At 54.1% G+C, this 11,757-nt stretch overlaps 1 protein-coding gene across 2 annotated transcripts; it reads left to right on the forward strand.

Annotated features, from left to right (window-relative positions):
• Positions 1 to 5,908: 5,908 nt before the first annotated feature.
• On the forward strand, positions 5,909 to 11,663 carry CTSF (cathepsin F). Of its 2 annotated transcripts, none has more exons than XM_082340859.1 (14): positions 5,909 to 6,919; positions 7,179 to 7,277; positions 7,594 to 7,678; positions 7,770 to 7,831; positions 7,958 to 8,033; positions 8,610 to 8,720; positions 8,831 to 8,976; positions 9,059 to 9,155; positions 9,236 to 9,316; positions 10,125 to 10,244; positions 10,325 to 10,389; positions 10,483 to 10,573; positions 10,983 to 11,041; positions 11,121 to 11,663. In XM_082340859.1, exons 1-14 carry the CDS (start codon positions 6,707 to 6,709, stop codon positions 11,193 to 11,195), a joined length of 1,380 nt encoding a protein of 459 aa, XP_082196985.1. In that variant the 5' UTR covers positions 5,909 to 6,706; the 3' UTR covers positions 11,196 to 11,663. The 2 variants fall into 2 exon arrangements, with proteins under 2 accessions (XP_082196985.1, XP_082196984.1); XM_082340858.1 differs by having other exon boundaries at positions 5,911 to 6,919; positions 8,607 to 8,720.
• Positions 11,664 to 11,757: the final 94 nt, after the last annotated feature.

An 11,757-nucleotide genomic window follows, 5' to 3' on the forward strand; every position in this document is an offset into this window, starting at 1 on the left:
TCCACATGTACATGCTCAGTCAGGATCACATCGGAAGACGTAACAAGGTGATTATTGTGAACTGGGATCACCCCAAATACTGATCTAGGCATGATCTTTTTCTTTTCTTTTTTTAAATTAATTAATTAATTTATTTATTTTTAGCTGCGTTGGGTCTTCGTTGCTGCATGTGAGCTTTCTCTAGTTGTGGCGAGCGGGGGCTACTCTTCCTTGCGGTGCGTGGGCTTCTTACTGCTGTGGCTTCTCTTGTTGCAGAGCACGGGCTCTAGGCGCGCGGGCTTCAGTAGTTGTGGCACGTGGGCTTAGTTGCTCCGTGGCACGTGGGATCTTCCCAGACCAGGGCTTAAACCCGTGTCCCCTGCCTTGGCAGGCGGATTCTTAACCACTGCGCCACCAGGGAAGTCTGAGACATGATCTTCTGAAATGGTGAATGCCCTTTGTAAAGATCTGAACTCATACAAGGAAAATTCTTCCCTGGATTTTCATTTTAGTAGACTTCCTGGAAAATTCAGTGTACGCTATAACTGTGCACATAATATTACATGTTTACATATATAACAGAGTTAGGGTTCTTGGCACAGATAATTATAAACAGGTTTTTCCTCTTACATAAATGACCAGTGGGACATCAGAAAGCTGTGCAGGACACGGAACAATTCTTTTATGTGGGACTGTCCTGAACATTGAAGGATGTCTAACATCTCTGGCGCCTGTCTACTAAGGACCAGAAGAGCCCCTATCAATGTGAAAACAAAAATGCCCCTACATATTTCCAAATTCAAATTTCCAGGGACAGTAGAGCTCCCTTGAAACCTCTGGTGTATGTGAAAGTCTAGCCACCTAAGCTTTGCTTAACTGGCCTTCTCCTCTTTCCGAGCCCACCCCTCCCCCCCCCACCTCCCCCCACCGCAAAAACCTGGGCTTTCACACTCTCACTTCTCATCCCACCCTTTAGGACTCTCTCTGCAAGTGTTTGTTTGTTTGTTGCTAGAAGACTAGAACTGAGGTAATGAATGAGCTACATTTCTATCTTATTTCTGCAAATAGGCTCAGAGAAGTAAAGTAACTTGCTCATAGCCACACAGCCAATTTGAAGTGGCTAAACCAGAATTAAAAGCTAGTCAGTCAGTCTGACTCTAAAGCCTGTGATTTTGCCCTCTTTTCTAATCCCTCCTCACTGTCTCCTACCTCTCAGTCTTGGGGAAACAAGTCTTAGGAAACTGAAGTACTTCACTTACTGGGTAAAATTTTTAGAAGTTGTCCACCATTTCCAAAGGTCAGGAGGTGAGCTGGAGGGATCTGGAATGGATTCAGACCATACAACTGTTAACTACCATTTTCATAAATCAGGTGAAATTCCCGGAAGGAAACCCTGCTGTTTGCCCTACCTTGTCCTAGAAAGGGAAGTTCCATTTGGCCAGGTCCAGGGTGTTGGGCCATCCCCTAGACATTTTCATTTCTGGGTAGCGTTTGCTTCCGTGTAAATGCAGACCTTCTCAAACCCTAGTGGCAGAAGAGGGTGAAATCAACCCCTTATCCTGGGACCTAGGGATGAGCTGCAAGCAACTACCATTTCATTGAAAATTCAGGTCTTTAAAGAAGTGCTGCTGGAATTCCCTGGCAGTCCGATGGTCAGGATTCATTTGGCGCTTTCACTGCCATGGCCTGGGTTCAATCCCTGGTCAGGGAAATGAGATCCCTTAAGCCACTTGGCACGGCCAAAAAAAAAAAAAAAAATACTGTAAATTTTGCACACCATCCCTAATATTTGGGGGACGTTCCAATAGAAAATAAATTTAAAATAAACTTCATCTCAGTGTAGAAATTGACATATAAGAGCATACTTTTCAAACATAAATATTTCTAAGATTCACCCACATATTCCAAGTTCCTTACCTAGACCTACCTAGACCTGAAGCAGAAGCCAGGACCATGCATTGTCAACTACTCCCCCATTCCTCACTCCACACCCCCTGGCCACTGGGTGACTGATCTATTTTTTTTTTTCTCTTCTTTTTTTTGACCGCGCGGCTTACGGGATCTTAGTTCCCAGACCAAGGATCGAACCCGTGCCCCCTGCTGTGGAAGCGCAGAGTCCTAACCACCGGATGGCCAGGGAACTCCGGTGGCTGATCTATTTAGTTCATTGAGCTTACCTGGGGGAACAATGCTCTGTTTATCCTCTGGCTTTAAATGGCACCCCTCCTGTACTCCGGGGTCTGCAGAGGCCAGTTTGAGAAGCAGAATCTCTATCTGTATTAGAATTGGATTCAAACCCTGCTTCCATCTTCACCCTTTCTACAACTTGGGCAAGTAACTGAATCTCTTGTTGCCTTAGTTTCCTTATCTGCATCACAGCTGTTTTGTGGGGTTGTTGTGGGGTTCAGCGGGCTAATATATATGCATGTACTGAGAATGCTGAGTTCCTAGCATGTAGTTAGTACTCATAAAATGTTAGACATTATTTTTACTGTTGTTAATATTTTTGTGTACTGGGCTCTCTTCTGGGGAACACGCATGCAGACAGACCTCTAAGGTGGGCCCCATGATCCCCACCTCCTGGTGTTCACATCCTTGTGTAATCCTCTCCCCTCCCCTTGAGTATGGGAGAGACCTGTGACTTGCTTCTAGCCAGCAGAAAACAGCAGAAGTGTGAGACTTCCCTGGTGGCGCAGTGGTTAAGAATCCGCCTGCCAATGCAGGGGACACGGGTTCAATCCCTGGTCAGGGTACTAAGATCCCACATGCCATGGGGCAACTAAGCCTGCGCACCACTACTACTGAGCCCACATGGTCTGGTGCCTGAGCACTACAACTAGAGAGCCTGTGTGCCACAACTAGAGAGAAGCCCACACTCCGCAACAAGAGATCCCGGCTGCCGCAACTAAGACCCGATGCAGCCAAAAATAAATAAATAAATAAATAGTAAAAAAAAAAAAAAAGGAAAGGAAAACAGCAGAGGTGATTGATACAAGTGATTACATGTGTGATTATATTAGACAAGACTTTAATATCCTCGCTTTCCCTTACCCGCTTTGAGGAAGCAAGCAGCCGTGTTGGGAAGGTCCACATGGCAAGGAGCTGAGGGTGGCAGACAGCCATCAGCCAGCAAACAACTGAGGCCCCAGTCTGAGGTCCCACAAGGAGCTGAGTGCTGCCAACAGCCCCGTGAGCTTGGAAGCAGATCCTTCCTCAGTCCAGCCTCCAATGAGACTGCAGCCCTAGCCATTCGTTTTGTGATAATGTTCCACACAGCGATAGAGAACTGATACACCACCCCTCTCCTTTCAAACTCTTGGTTCCTACAATTCTCCCCTCACTCTCCTGAATCATCAATATCTCCCTTTCTATTCCATCAACTCATAAGCATACTCTAGTGTCTCTCATCTTAAAAACACGCTTTTTGGCTGTGCCCCAAGGCATGCAGGACCTTGGTTCCCCCACCAGGGATCGAACCCTGGACTCCTGGCAGTGGAAGCATGGAGTCCCAACCACTGGACCACCAGGGAATTCCCAACTCACCACTCTTAATGAGGTCCCCCATGACCTACATGTTGCCCAATCCCAAGGTCACTTCTGTCTCCTCATCTTACTTGCCCTCTCTGTGGCATTTGACACAGCCAGCCACTTCCTCTTTCTTGAAATCCACTCTCTTCTTCTACTTTCTTGACCTCATCCTCTCAGACTTCCTTCTCTCTCAATGTCCATTTCTTCCCAGTCTCCTCTGCTGCCTCCCTCTTTTCAGCTCAGCTCCTGAATGTTGCCATGCCCCTGGCTTCACTTTCCTCATGTGTAATTGTACAATTTCTCTCTTGAAGGTTTTTGTGAGAATTGCCTGAGATAACATATGTGTGACTTAAAAAAAATTCCTCCCTTTCGTTTGTGAATTACAAGTATGTGCTCTTCCCTTGCTCTGATGAGAAAATGAGGCACCCTTTCCCCCAGACACTTGTCAGGTGGCTCCGGTGTCCAAGGAACAGACTTTGGGGAAGATGACTGTTTCCCACGAAGGTGAAATATGACAGCAATGTGGATCTCTGGAAACCCAGATCTAAGAAAAGTCTCACTGCCTCTGCTGGGCCTTAGAAATTGCTAGACCTTTCAGGAGGAGGAAGTTCAGGGGGCTAAGAGTCTAGGAGTACAGAGGCAGTGGCATTGAGCTCAGCCAGGGTCAGTGGGGGTGAAACCATGCACCTCAGATTGGGACTCGAACCCACGCAGCCGGGACTCAAAACCGACCAAAAGCCTTGGTCTTCCAACTGAGAGCACACACCTGCTTTCAGAACTTAATGCAGCTCAGGTTCTTGATGTCTCATTGCAGAAAGAATTCAGTGAGAGACAAAGTGATAGGTAAGAAGTGGATTTATTAAGAGAGAAACACTCTCCACAGACAGAGTGTGGGCCACCTCAGAAGGTGAGAAAGGCACCAGGTATGGCGTTGTCAGTTTTTATAAGGGTGGGTAATTTCTTAGGCTAAAGAGTGGGAGGAGTATTCTAGCTATTTCGGGAAGGGGCGGGGATTTCCAGGAATTGGGCCACCGCCCACTTTTTGATCCTTATGGTTGGGCTTGGAACTGTCACGGCGCCTGTAGGTGTGTCATTTAGCTTGCTGACGTGTTACAGTGAGTGTATACTGAGGCTCAAGGTCTAGTGGAAGTCGACTTGTCCGCCATCTTGGACCCATTTGGTTCTGATCAGTTTATGTCATGTCCTCGGGCTGTGTCATTCTTTCAAAGGTTGTGCCCTGCCCCCTTCCCTCCTGTTTCAGGGGTGGGTCAGGGATGCCTTCCTGAGGAATCGTCCTCTAAACCGAAAGCTGAAAGGTTTCTGGGAGTTTGGCCAAGGGAAGAGCAATGTGAAGCTTCCAAGGTGCGCAAGAGCTTGAACTCCTGCAAATAGAATGACACTGGAGTGTCAAGTGCACAGCACAAGGTGATGGCCAAGGTGCTTCTGGACCTGGAGGGGGCCTTAGGAGCCAGATTAAGGACCTGGGACTGTCTCCTGTAAGAGAGACAAAGGGAGCCCCGAAGAGCTGCAACTGGGGAGGGCACAAGCAGAGATCAGCCACTGCTGGGCTCCCTCAGGCCCTCCCCTCTCAGACATCAGCTGGGAGCTTGGAGCTGACTCTGGTCTGGCTCCAGCACTCTGTTTTGAGTAGCTGAAAGTCACTTCGTCTCTATAGCCCTCTGCTACCAAAAGAAGTCAGGTGTGGACCGGATGATGTTTAGGACCTGCTCTCCGCACTCTCCATGCCCAAACTAACCCTCTACCCACTTCTGGGGCTTCCCCAACTCCCTTAAAAACTCTCTTCCCTGTTTCCTGTCCCCCAGCTGGTAACATCTTGGAGGAAAATTCCTTTTTCTCATCTCTCTCCACTAGACTGGGAGCTCCGAATAGGCAGCACTATGCCTAGTGTATCTGTTCATGCTTCCTCTTGCTAGGCCTTGAACACAGTGGTGAGTGCTTGGTGGAACAAAAGAACGGTCCCAACCCTGTGCGCTTTCCCAAGTTTGTGTTTGATCCCCATGACAGCCTGAGGCAGTACCAGTGCAGGGAATTTTAGCTGCCATTTTGCTGATGAGAAGAGGGGCCTCGAAGAGCTGGTGGAGCTGTGAACTCAAGCTCTGAAGCCAACTCTCTGGGTTCAAGTCCAGCTCTTTCACTTAGAGCAGATGTTTGGCAAGCCACTTAATCTCCCTAAACCTGTATTTTCTCAGTTATAAGTCGGGGATAATAACATCTACTTCACAGGATTGCTACAAAGATTAAAGGGAGATGGCATATAACATGTATAATAAGCATGCAATAAATGCTAGTTATTTTTATTCTCAGGCCAGCATCCTTTCTCCTCCCCAAATGTTACCGAGTCCAAGCTCGCCCTGCTCGCCGCACGACAGGCCAATAAATCGGGAGACGAGGTGTTGAGGCAAGGAAAACGACTTTATTCAGAAAGCCGGCAGACTGAGAAGATGGTGGACTAGGGTCCCCCAAAACCATCTTATCGGGGTCTGGATGCCAGTTTCTTTTATAGAACAGAGACGGGGAGGAGGTGAGGAAGTAAAGTAAAAATGCCACTTATCTTGCAAAATAGGAGGGGATGTGTTAATCTCTTCTTTTGTGCAGCCACTCACAGATGGACAGGGTCAGAATGTCTCTCTGTGAGCTGAACAAAGGCACTTTAGTTTAACAGGCAGAGGGGCAGGGTTCCCTGTGGCAGGATGCTCACAGCTATAGACAGTGATTATAATAACAAAAGCAACGAAAAGCAAAGGTTAAAGTAAAAGAAACGGAGCCAACAGGGAGTCAGAACTGGCTCTTCCCTGCTACACAAACAGCAGCTCCAAGACGTAAGAAGATTACTTCAAGGCTCCGGCTGAGGCCACCCCTCCCCAGACCCGGCTGGTGCAAGGACGCGTTAGTCAGCGCGGGACTGACGCCAAGATGCCCGCACAGCCAGCGCGCCCCATGAGCCTCACGTGAATAAGCGAGCGCGCAGGCGCCCCCAGCCGGCGCCCATTGGCCGGCACCCCGCCGCCCTGGAGCTGAGGGAGGGACGGGGGGAGGGACGGGGGGAGGGGCGGAGGGAGGGTCCCCAAGGGCGCCCCCCCAACACCCCCGACCTCCCCGGCCGCGGGCTGCTCCGCCCGGTCGGTTGGACCGCGCGTCTGTCAGAGCGTGAGAACGGGACGCCGGCTTCGCCCTCGCCATGGCGCCCTGGCTGCAGCTGCTGTTGCTTTTGGGGCTGCTCCCGGGCGCCGCTCCGGCCCCCAACGAGCCCCGAGCGGCCGGCGCGCAGGTCTGGGAGCTGGCGTCCCCGGAGCTGCTGGAGCCCGCCCGCTTCGCCCTAGAGATGTACAACCGCGGCCGGGCTGCCAGGACGCGGGCCGCGCTGAGGGTCGTGCGCGGTCGCGTCCGCCGGGTGAGGACGCGCTGGGGGCGGCGGCGGCGGTGGCGGGTGGGGGGCCGGTGCGGGGTGAGCGGGGCTCTCGTCCGAGGGCTGGGAGCTTTGGGGTAGACTTGGGGCTGGGGCGTTGGACGCCTGACTTGGGATGGGGGCGTTGGACCTCTAGGGATTGGGAAGGGGAACGGCACGGTGGGGCTGTGAGCCCCACGGAGGCCGGACTGAGGAGAGAGTGGCTGTGCCCGCCTCACGGCGCCCCCCTCCCCCCCCCATCCAGGCGGGCCAGGGGTCGCTGTACTCCCTGAAGGCGACCCTGGTGGAGCCGCCCTGCAACGACCCCACGGTGTGCCAGCTCCCTGTGTCCAAGAAAACCCTGGTGAGTGATGGGGTTCCTGCGATACCCTGCCCCCAGACTGAGTCTGGCAGTAGTTGGGATGATCGGTCAAGTCTAGAGGGAGGGATCTGAGGCCGCAGCTACCCCACCGTGAGTCACTCCCCAGGCCTGGAAGGGCAGAGACCAAGATGCTGTAAAAGGGAGGGTGTCTGGGTGCTCACTCCCGTACTGTGCCTCGCTGTCCCCTCTGGGGATGGTTGCCTTGGAGGTGGTCCTCATTGGGGGACCCTCCGGCTCCGTCTTGCCAAGGCCTTGCTCCTGTCCCAGCCCCGCGACGGGCTTACTCCTCTTCCTCCAGCTTTGCAGCTTTGAAGTCCTGAATGAGCTGGGGAAACACATGCTGCTGAGGCGGGACTGTGGCCCAGTGGATACCAAGATTACAGGTGCTGGGTTAGCCCAGGGATGCTGGGATAGCTCAGGTCAGACTTCGCTCAGGGGTCAGTCCTGATGCTTCTCTGTTCCAACCCTCTCCAGATGACAAAAATGAGACTTTCAGTTCATTCCTTCCACTGTTGAACAAGGATCCCCTGCCCCAGGTGAGGAACCTGTTTGTCTGGGGAACTGGGTGCTGCCTTATATTCCCTCTCTTCCCCTCACCCTGGCCTGGGGCTCCCGGGTCATTCTGAGAAGGACGCCTTGTAAAGACCCCTCTGCCTTTCCAGGACTTTTCTGTGAAGATGGCTTCAATCTTCAAGGACTTTGTCACCACCTATAACCGGACATATGATACGAAGGAGGGTGAGGACCTAGCCTTGGCTGTACCTGTCCCGATCAGATCAGGACCTTCCCCCCAACTTGGCACCTTGGTGTGGGAGAGGGGAAGGGCACAAGGGGCAGTGCCTCCTTTCAAGGGCCCCTAAATCCCCAACTTCTTGCTCAGCCTCCCAGGACTTGGCAGCCGTCTCAGGCACCTGGCCCCTTCTCCCATCTGATTTTCCTGGTCAGAAACCATAGGTCTCCATCATCCTGGCTAGAGTGGGATGGGGCAAAGGCCAGATTTTCTCTGCTGGAGGACCCCTGGCATGGTGGCCTTTTCCCACAACCTCCTGTCTCAGGATGTCCTCTGGAGCCCATTTCGGTTCTGCCTTCGTACCTGGGAAGTCATCACCCCGGTTTGGCCCCATTATTATCACTTGCAGGTCTGGCCCCCTACCCTCACCCACCCCAGGGTTCTGCCCTTCTTGAAATAAGCTTCCGGCCTGATCCAGAGCTTACCATTCCCCAGGGAAACCTCTGCCTCTTATCCCCAAGCACCTCTCCTTTTATGATCTGCCTGGGGCCCAAGCCTCTCTTCTACACCTTGTTCCTCAGAAGCCAGGTGGCGCATGTCCGTCTTTGCCAGTAACATGGTGCGAGCGCAGAAGATCCAGGCCCTAGACCGTGGCACAGCTCGGTATGGGGTCACCAAGTTCAGTGACCTTACAGGTAGGGGTGGTGGCCAGAGCCATCATGGTACCTGGAAGAGACAGGGCCTGCTCCCAAGGCCCCTGGTCAGGACTGGCTTAGAATACTCTTTTCCCATCCCCTGCCCACAGAGGAGGAGTTCCGCACCATCTACCTGAATCCCCTCCTAAAAGAGGAGCCTGGCAAGAAGATGCGCCTGGCCCAGTCCATCCCTTACCTTCCTCCACCTGAGTGGGACTGGAGGAGTAAGGGGGCTGTCACCAAAGTCAAGGACCAGGTTGGACCCCCAAGAGGTGAGGGTGGGACATGAGGACTGCGTTTGGAAGGGACCCAGCCCTGACTCTCCCTGTCTCTCGCAGGGCATGTGCGGCTCCTGCTGGGCCTTCTCAGTCACAGGCAACGTGGAGGGCCAGTGGTTCCTGAAACGGGGGGCCCTGCTCTCCCTCTCTGAGCAGGGTGAGCACCCCGCTCTGCCCGCCCCGCCCCCAGCCCAGCCCCTCCGGAGGGCTCCTCGGGACCAGCCTTGTGTCTCCTAGAGCTCTTGGACTGTGACAAGGTGGACAAGGCCTGCCTGGGCGGCTTGCCCTCCAGCGCCTACTCGGCCATAAGGACTCTGGGTACGCAGTCATGGGCTTCAGGAGGGGCAGCGGGAGCCCCGGCTCCCTCCACAGGAAGTCACTTTGGGAGGGGAGAGACAGGAGCGTGGCAGTCACGTGAACTGGGTTCAGGTCTCAATGCTGACCCTTACCGGCTGAAGACCTTGGGCAGGTCAGCTCTTTCAGAGCCTCAGTTGTCTCACCTGGGAAATGGGGCTCCTTATGCCCTCTTTGTAGGATCATCTTAAGTGTCAAGTGAGGAAATGTCTGTAAAGTCCCTGGTGCACAGCAGGGGGTCTCGGTATTTTCACTGCTTGGCGGTCTGTATTTCTATAATGCTGCTAAAGCAGGGAGCAGCACACCTCACCCCTGAGAGGAGGCACTGTCCTAAATTGGCGATTCAGTTGAGCAGTGGGTCGCAGTGGCAGGAAAATGAGGGCTGAGGGATTGAGGTGGCTGTACCAAGATTGGTGAGGGAATCTGGCGGGGGTCTGGGCCAGATTGGGAGCAAACTGTCAGGGCCGGACAAGCAAGCCAAGGTCAGGAGTCCCAGGAATGCTGGGACGAGTGAGGAGTCAGAAGCTGGGAGCTGGATTCCATCTCTGCCACATTTCTCACTGGTGGCTCCCCCATCCCTCTGGGCCTCAGTTGTGTCACCTCTAGAACGAGGCCTCCCTCAGAGAGGATGGCCTGTCGCTGGGGGTGGATAGAGAACGTGAGGCCTTGTGTAGGAGGGGCTTAGCACAACCCCTGTCTGGGAGCAGATGAGTATTGTGAACTGGGGCCCACGTTTTCTCTAACCCCCGATCTGCCCCCCGCCATTCCCCAGGAGGGCTGGAGACAGAGGACGACTACAGCTACCGCGGCCACTTGCAGACCTGCAGCTTCTCTGCAGAGAAGGCCAAGGTCTACATCAACGACTCAGTGGAGCTGAGCCAGAATGAGCAAAGTGAGTGAGGGAGAGGGTGAGGACAGGCCAGGTGGGACTGGGGCCTGGGTGCCCCTGACACTGCCCCTCCTCTGTCTTAGAGCTGGCGGCCTGGCTGGCCAAGAAGGGCCCCATCTCTGTCGCCATCAACGCCTTTGGCATGCAGGTAGGACCCCAGCCTCACTGCTCCTGCTCCAGTTCTTGCTGACTCCTCCCCCACTTCTCAGAGCTGGCCCCCTACTCGTATTCTCCCCCTCAGTTCTACCGCCACGGGATCTCCCACCCACTGCGGCCCCTCTGCAGCCCCTGGCTCATCGACCACGCTGTGCTGCTCGTGGGCTACGGCAACCGTGAGTTCCGCTGACCCTGCTCTGCCCATCCATCCACCCCAGGTCACAGGCAGAGGCTGGACCACAGCATCTCAGGACCTCTGGAGGGGGCATCAGGGGAACGCCGAGGAACCTTGTCCTTACCTCTGCCTCGGGCTATGGGCCAGGCAGGATCATCCGTCCTCTCTATGAATGGGAAAGCCAAGGCACTGGGAGGTTGAGGTGTTATGAATGGATACCCTGCTAGAGGCGGGTGGGGGTGTCCTCCCCAAACCCCAGAGCCGCACCAGGTCTCCAGGAGCGTGGTAGGTGGGCCTGTCTTGCTTTCCGCTCTTTTCCTAGTACCTGGCACACAGTAGGCCCACAGCAGATGTTTGAAGAGTGCAAAGTGCTTGGGGCCCTGACCCCCTGCTCTCCGCACTGCTCCCAGGCTCTGCCACTCCCTTCTGGGCCATCAAGAACAGCTGGGGCACTGACTGGGGCGAGGAGGTGAGTGTTGCCTGCTTGGCCCCAGCCCTCCAGCCCCCATCCTGCCCCAGTGCCCTCACCCACGCCCCCTCTCCCCCAGGGTTACTACTACTTGCACCGTGGCTCCGGGGCCTGTGGTGTGAACATCATGGCCAGCTCAGCAGTGGTGGACTGAGGCTCACCAGCTCAGGGCCTGGTGCTGACCAGAGCAGCCCCTTCCCCTGCCTGACCTGCATGACCAGACCCCTCCCCAGGAGGCACAGCTGGCTGAGGGATGGGCACCAGGTACCTCAGGGTGAGCAAAGGCCACTGGGCAAGGGGCACAGCCCCTACTCCCACCCTGAAGTTCCCCAACTGCACCTTTGTCGAATTGTGGTAGCTAGGAGGATCTTGGGGTGAAGGATGATGTCTTGGCAGCCAAAGCTGGGGCAAGAACCCTGGGCTCGGGTAAGGAGCAGGGGGAAGAAAATATTCTGGTCTTAAAGCCAGCTTTGTCCTCTGTAGGCTCTGGCTTCCTGCCCCGGCTTTCCTCTGATGCTATAAATTTTCTGGTCCCCCCTGGATCTGGGGACAGTGTTGCCTTCCATGTCTAGAGAAACTGTTGTAACCAACCTTTTCTAACACAATAAAGAGGTGTCCTGGACCCCAGTGTGGTGTGAATGTCGGACCCTGAGGGCAAGGAGGGGTGGTGGGGACCCCTGGAGGAGGGTCAAGGTCAGGCAACTGGTCCTGCCCAG

Source organism: Balaenoptera borealis, assembly GCF_965194805.1.
Source record: "Balaenoptera borealis genome assembly, chromosome: 11".
NCBI lineage: Eukaryota > Metazoa > Chordata > Mammalia > Artiodactyla > Balaenopteridae > Balaenoptera > Balaenoptera borealis.

Bases quoted from the DNA above. Each gene is read 5' to 3' on its own strand.
- CTSF (XM_082340858.1), top strand. From the start codon at position 6,707: ATGGCGCCCTGGCTGCAGCTGCTGTTGCTTTTGGGGCTGCTCCCGGGC. The intron at 8,034-8,606 runs GTGAGGACCTAG...CTTGTTCCTCAG, and splicing joins GACATATGATACGAAGGAGG to AAGCCAGGTGGCGCATGTCC. The intron at 9,317-10,124 runs GTACGCAGTCAT...GCCATTCCCCAG, and splicing joins CTCGGCCATAAGGACTCTGG to GAGGGCTGGAGACAGAGGAC.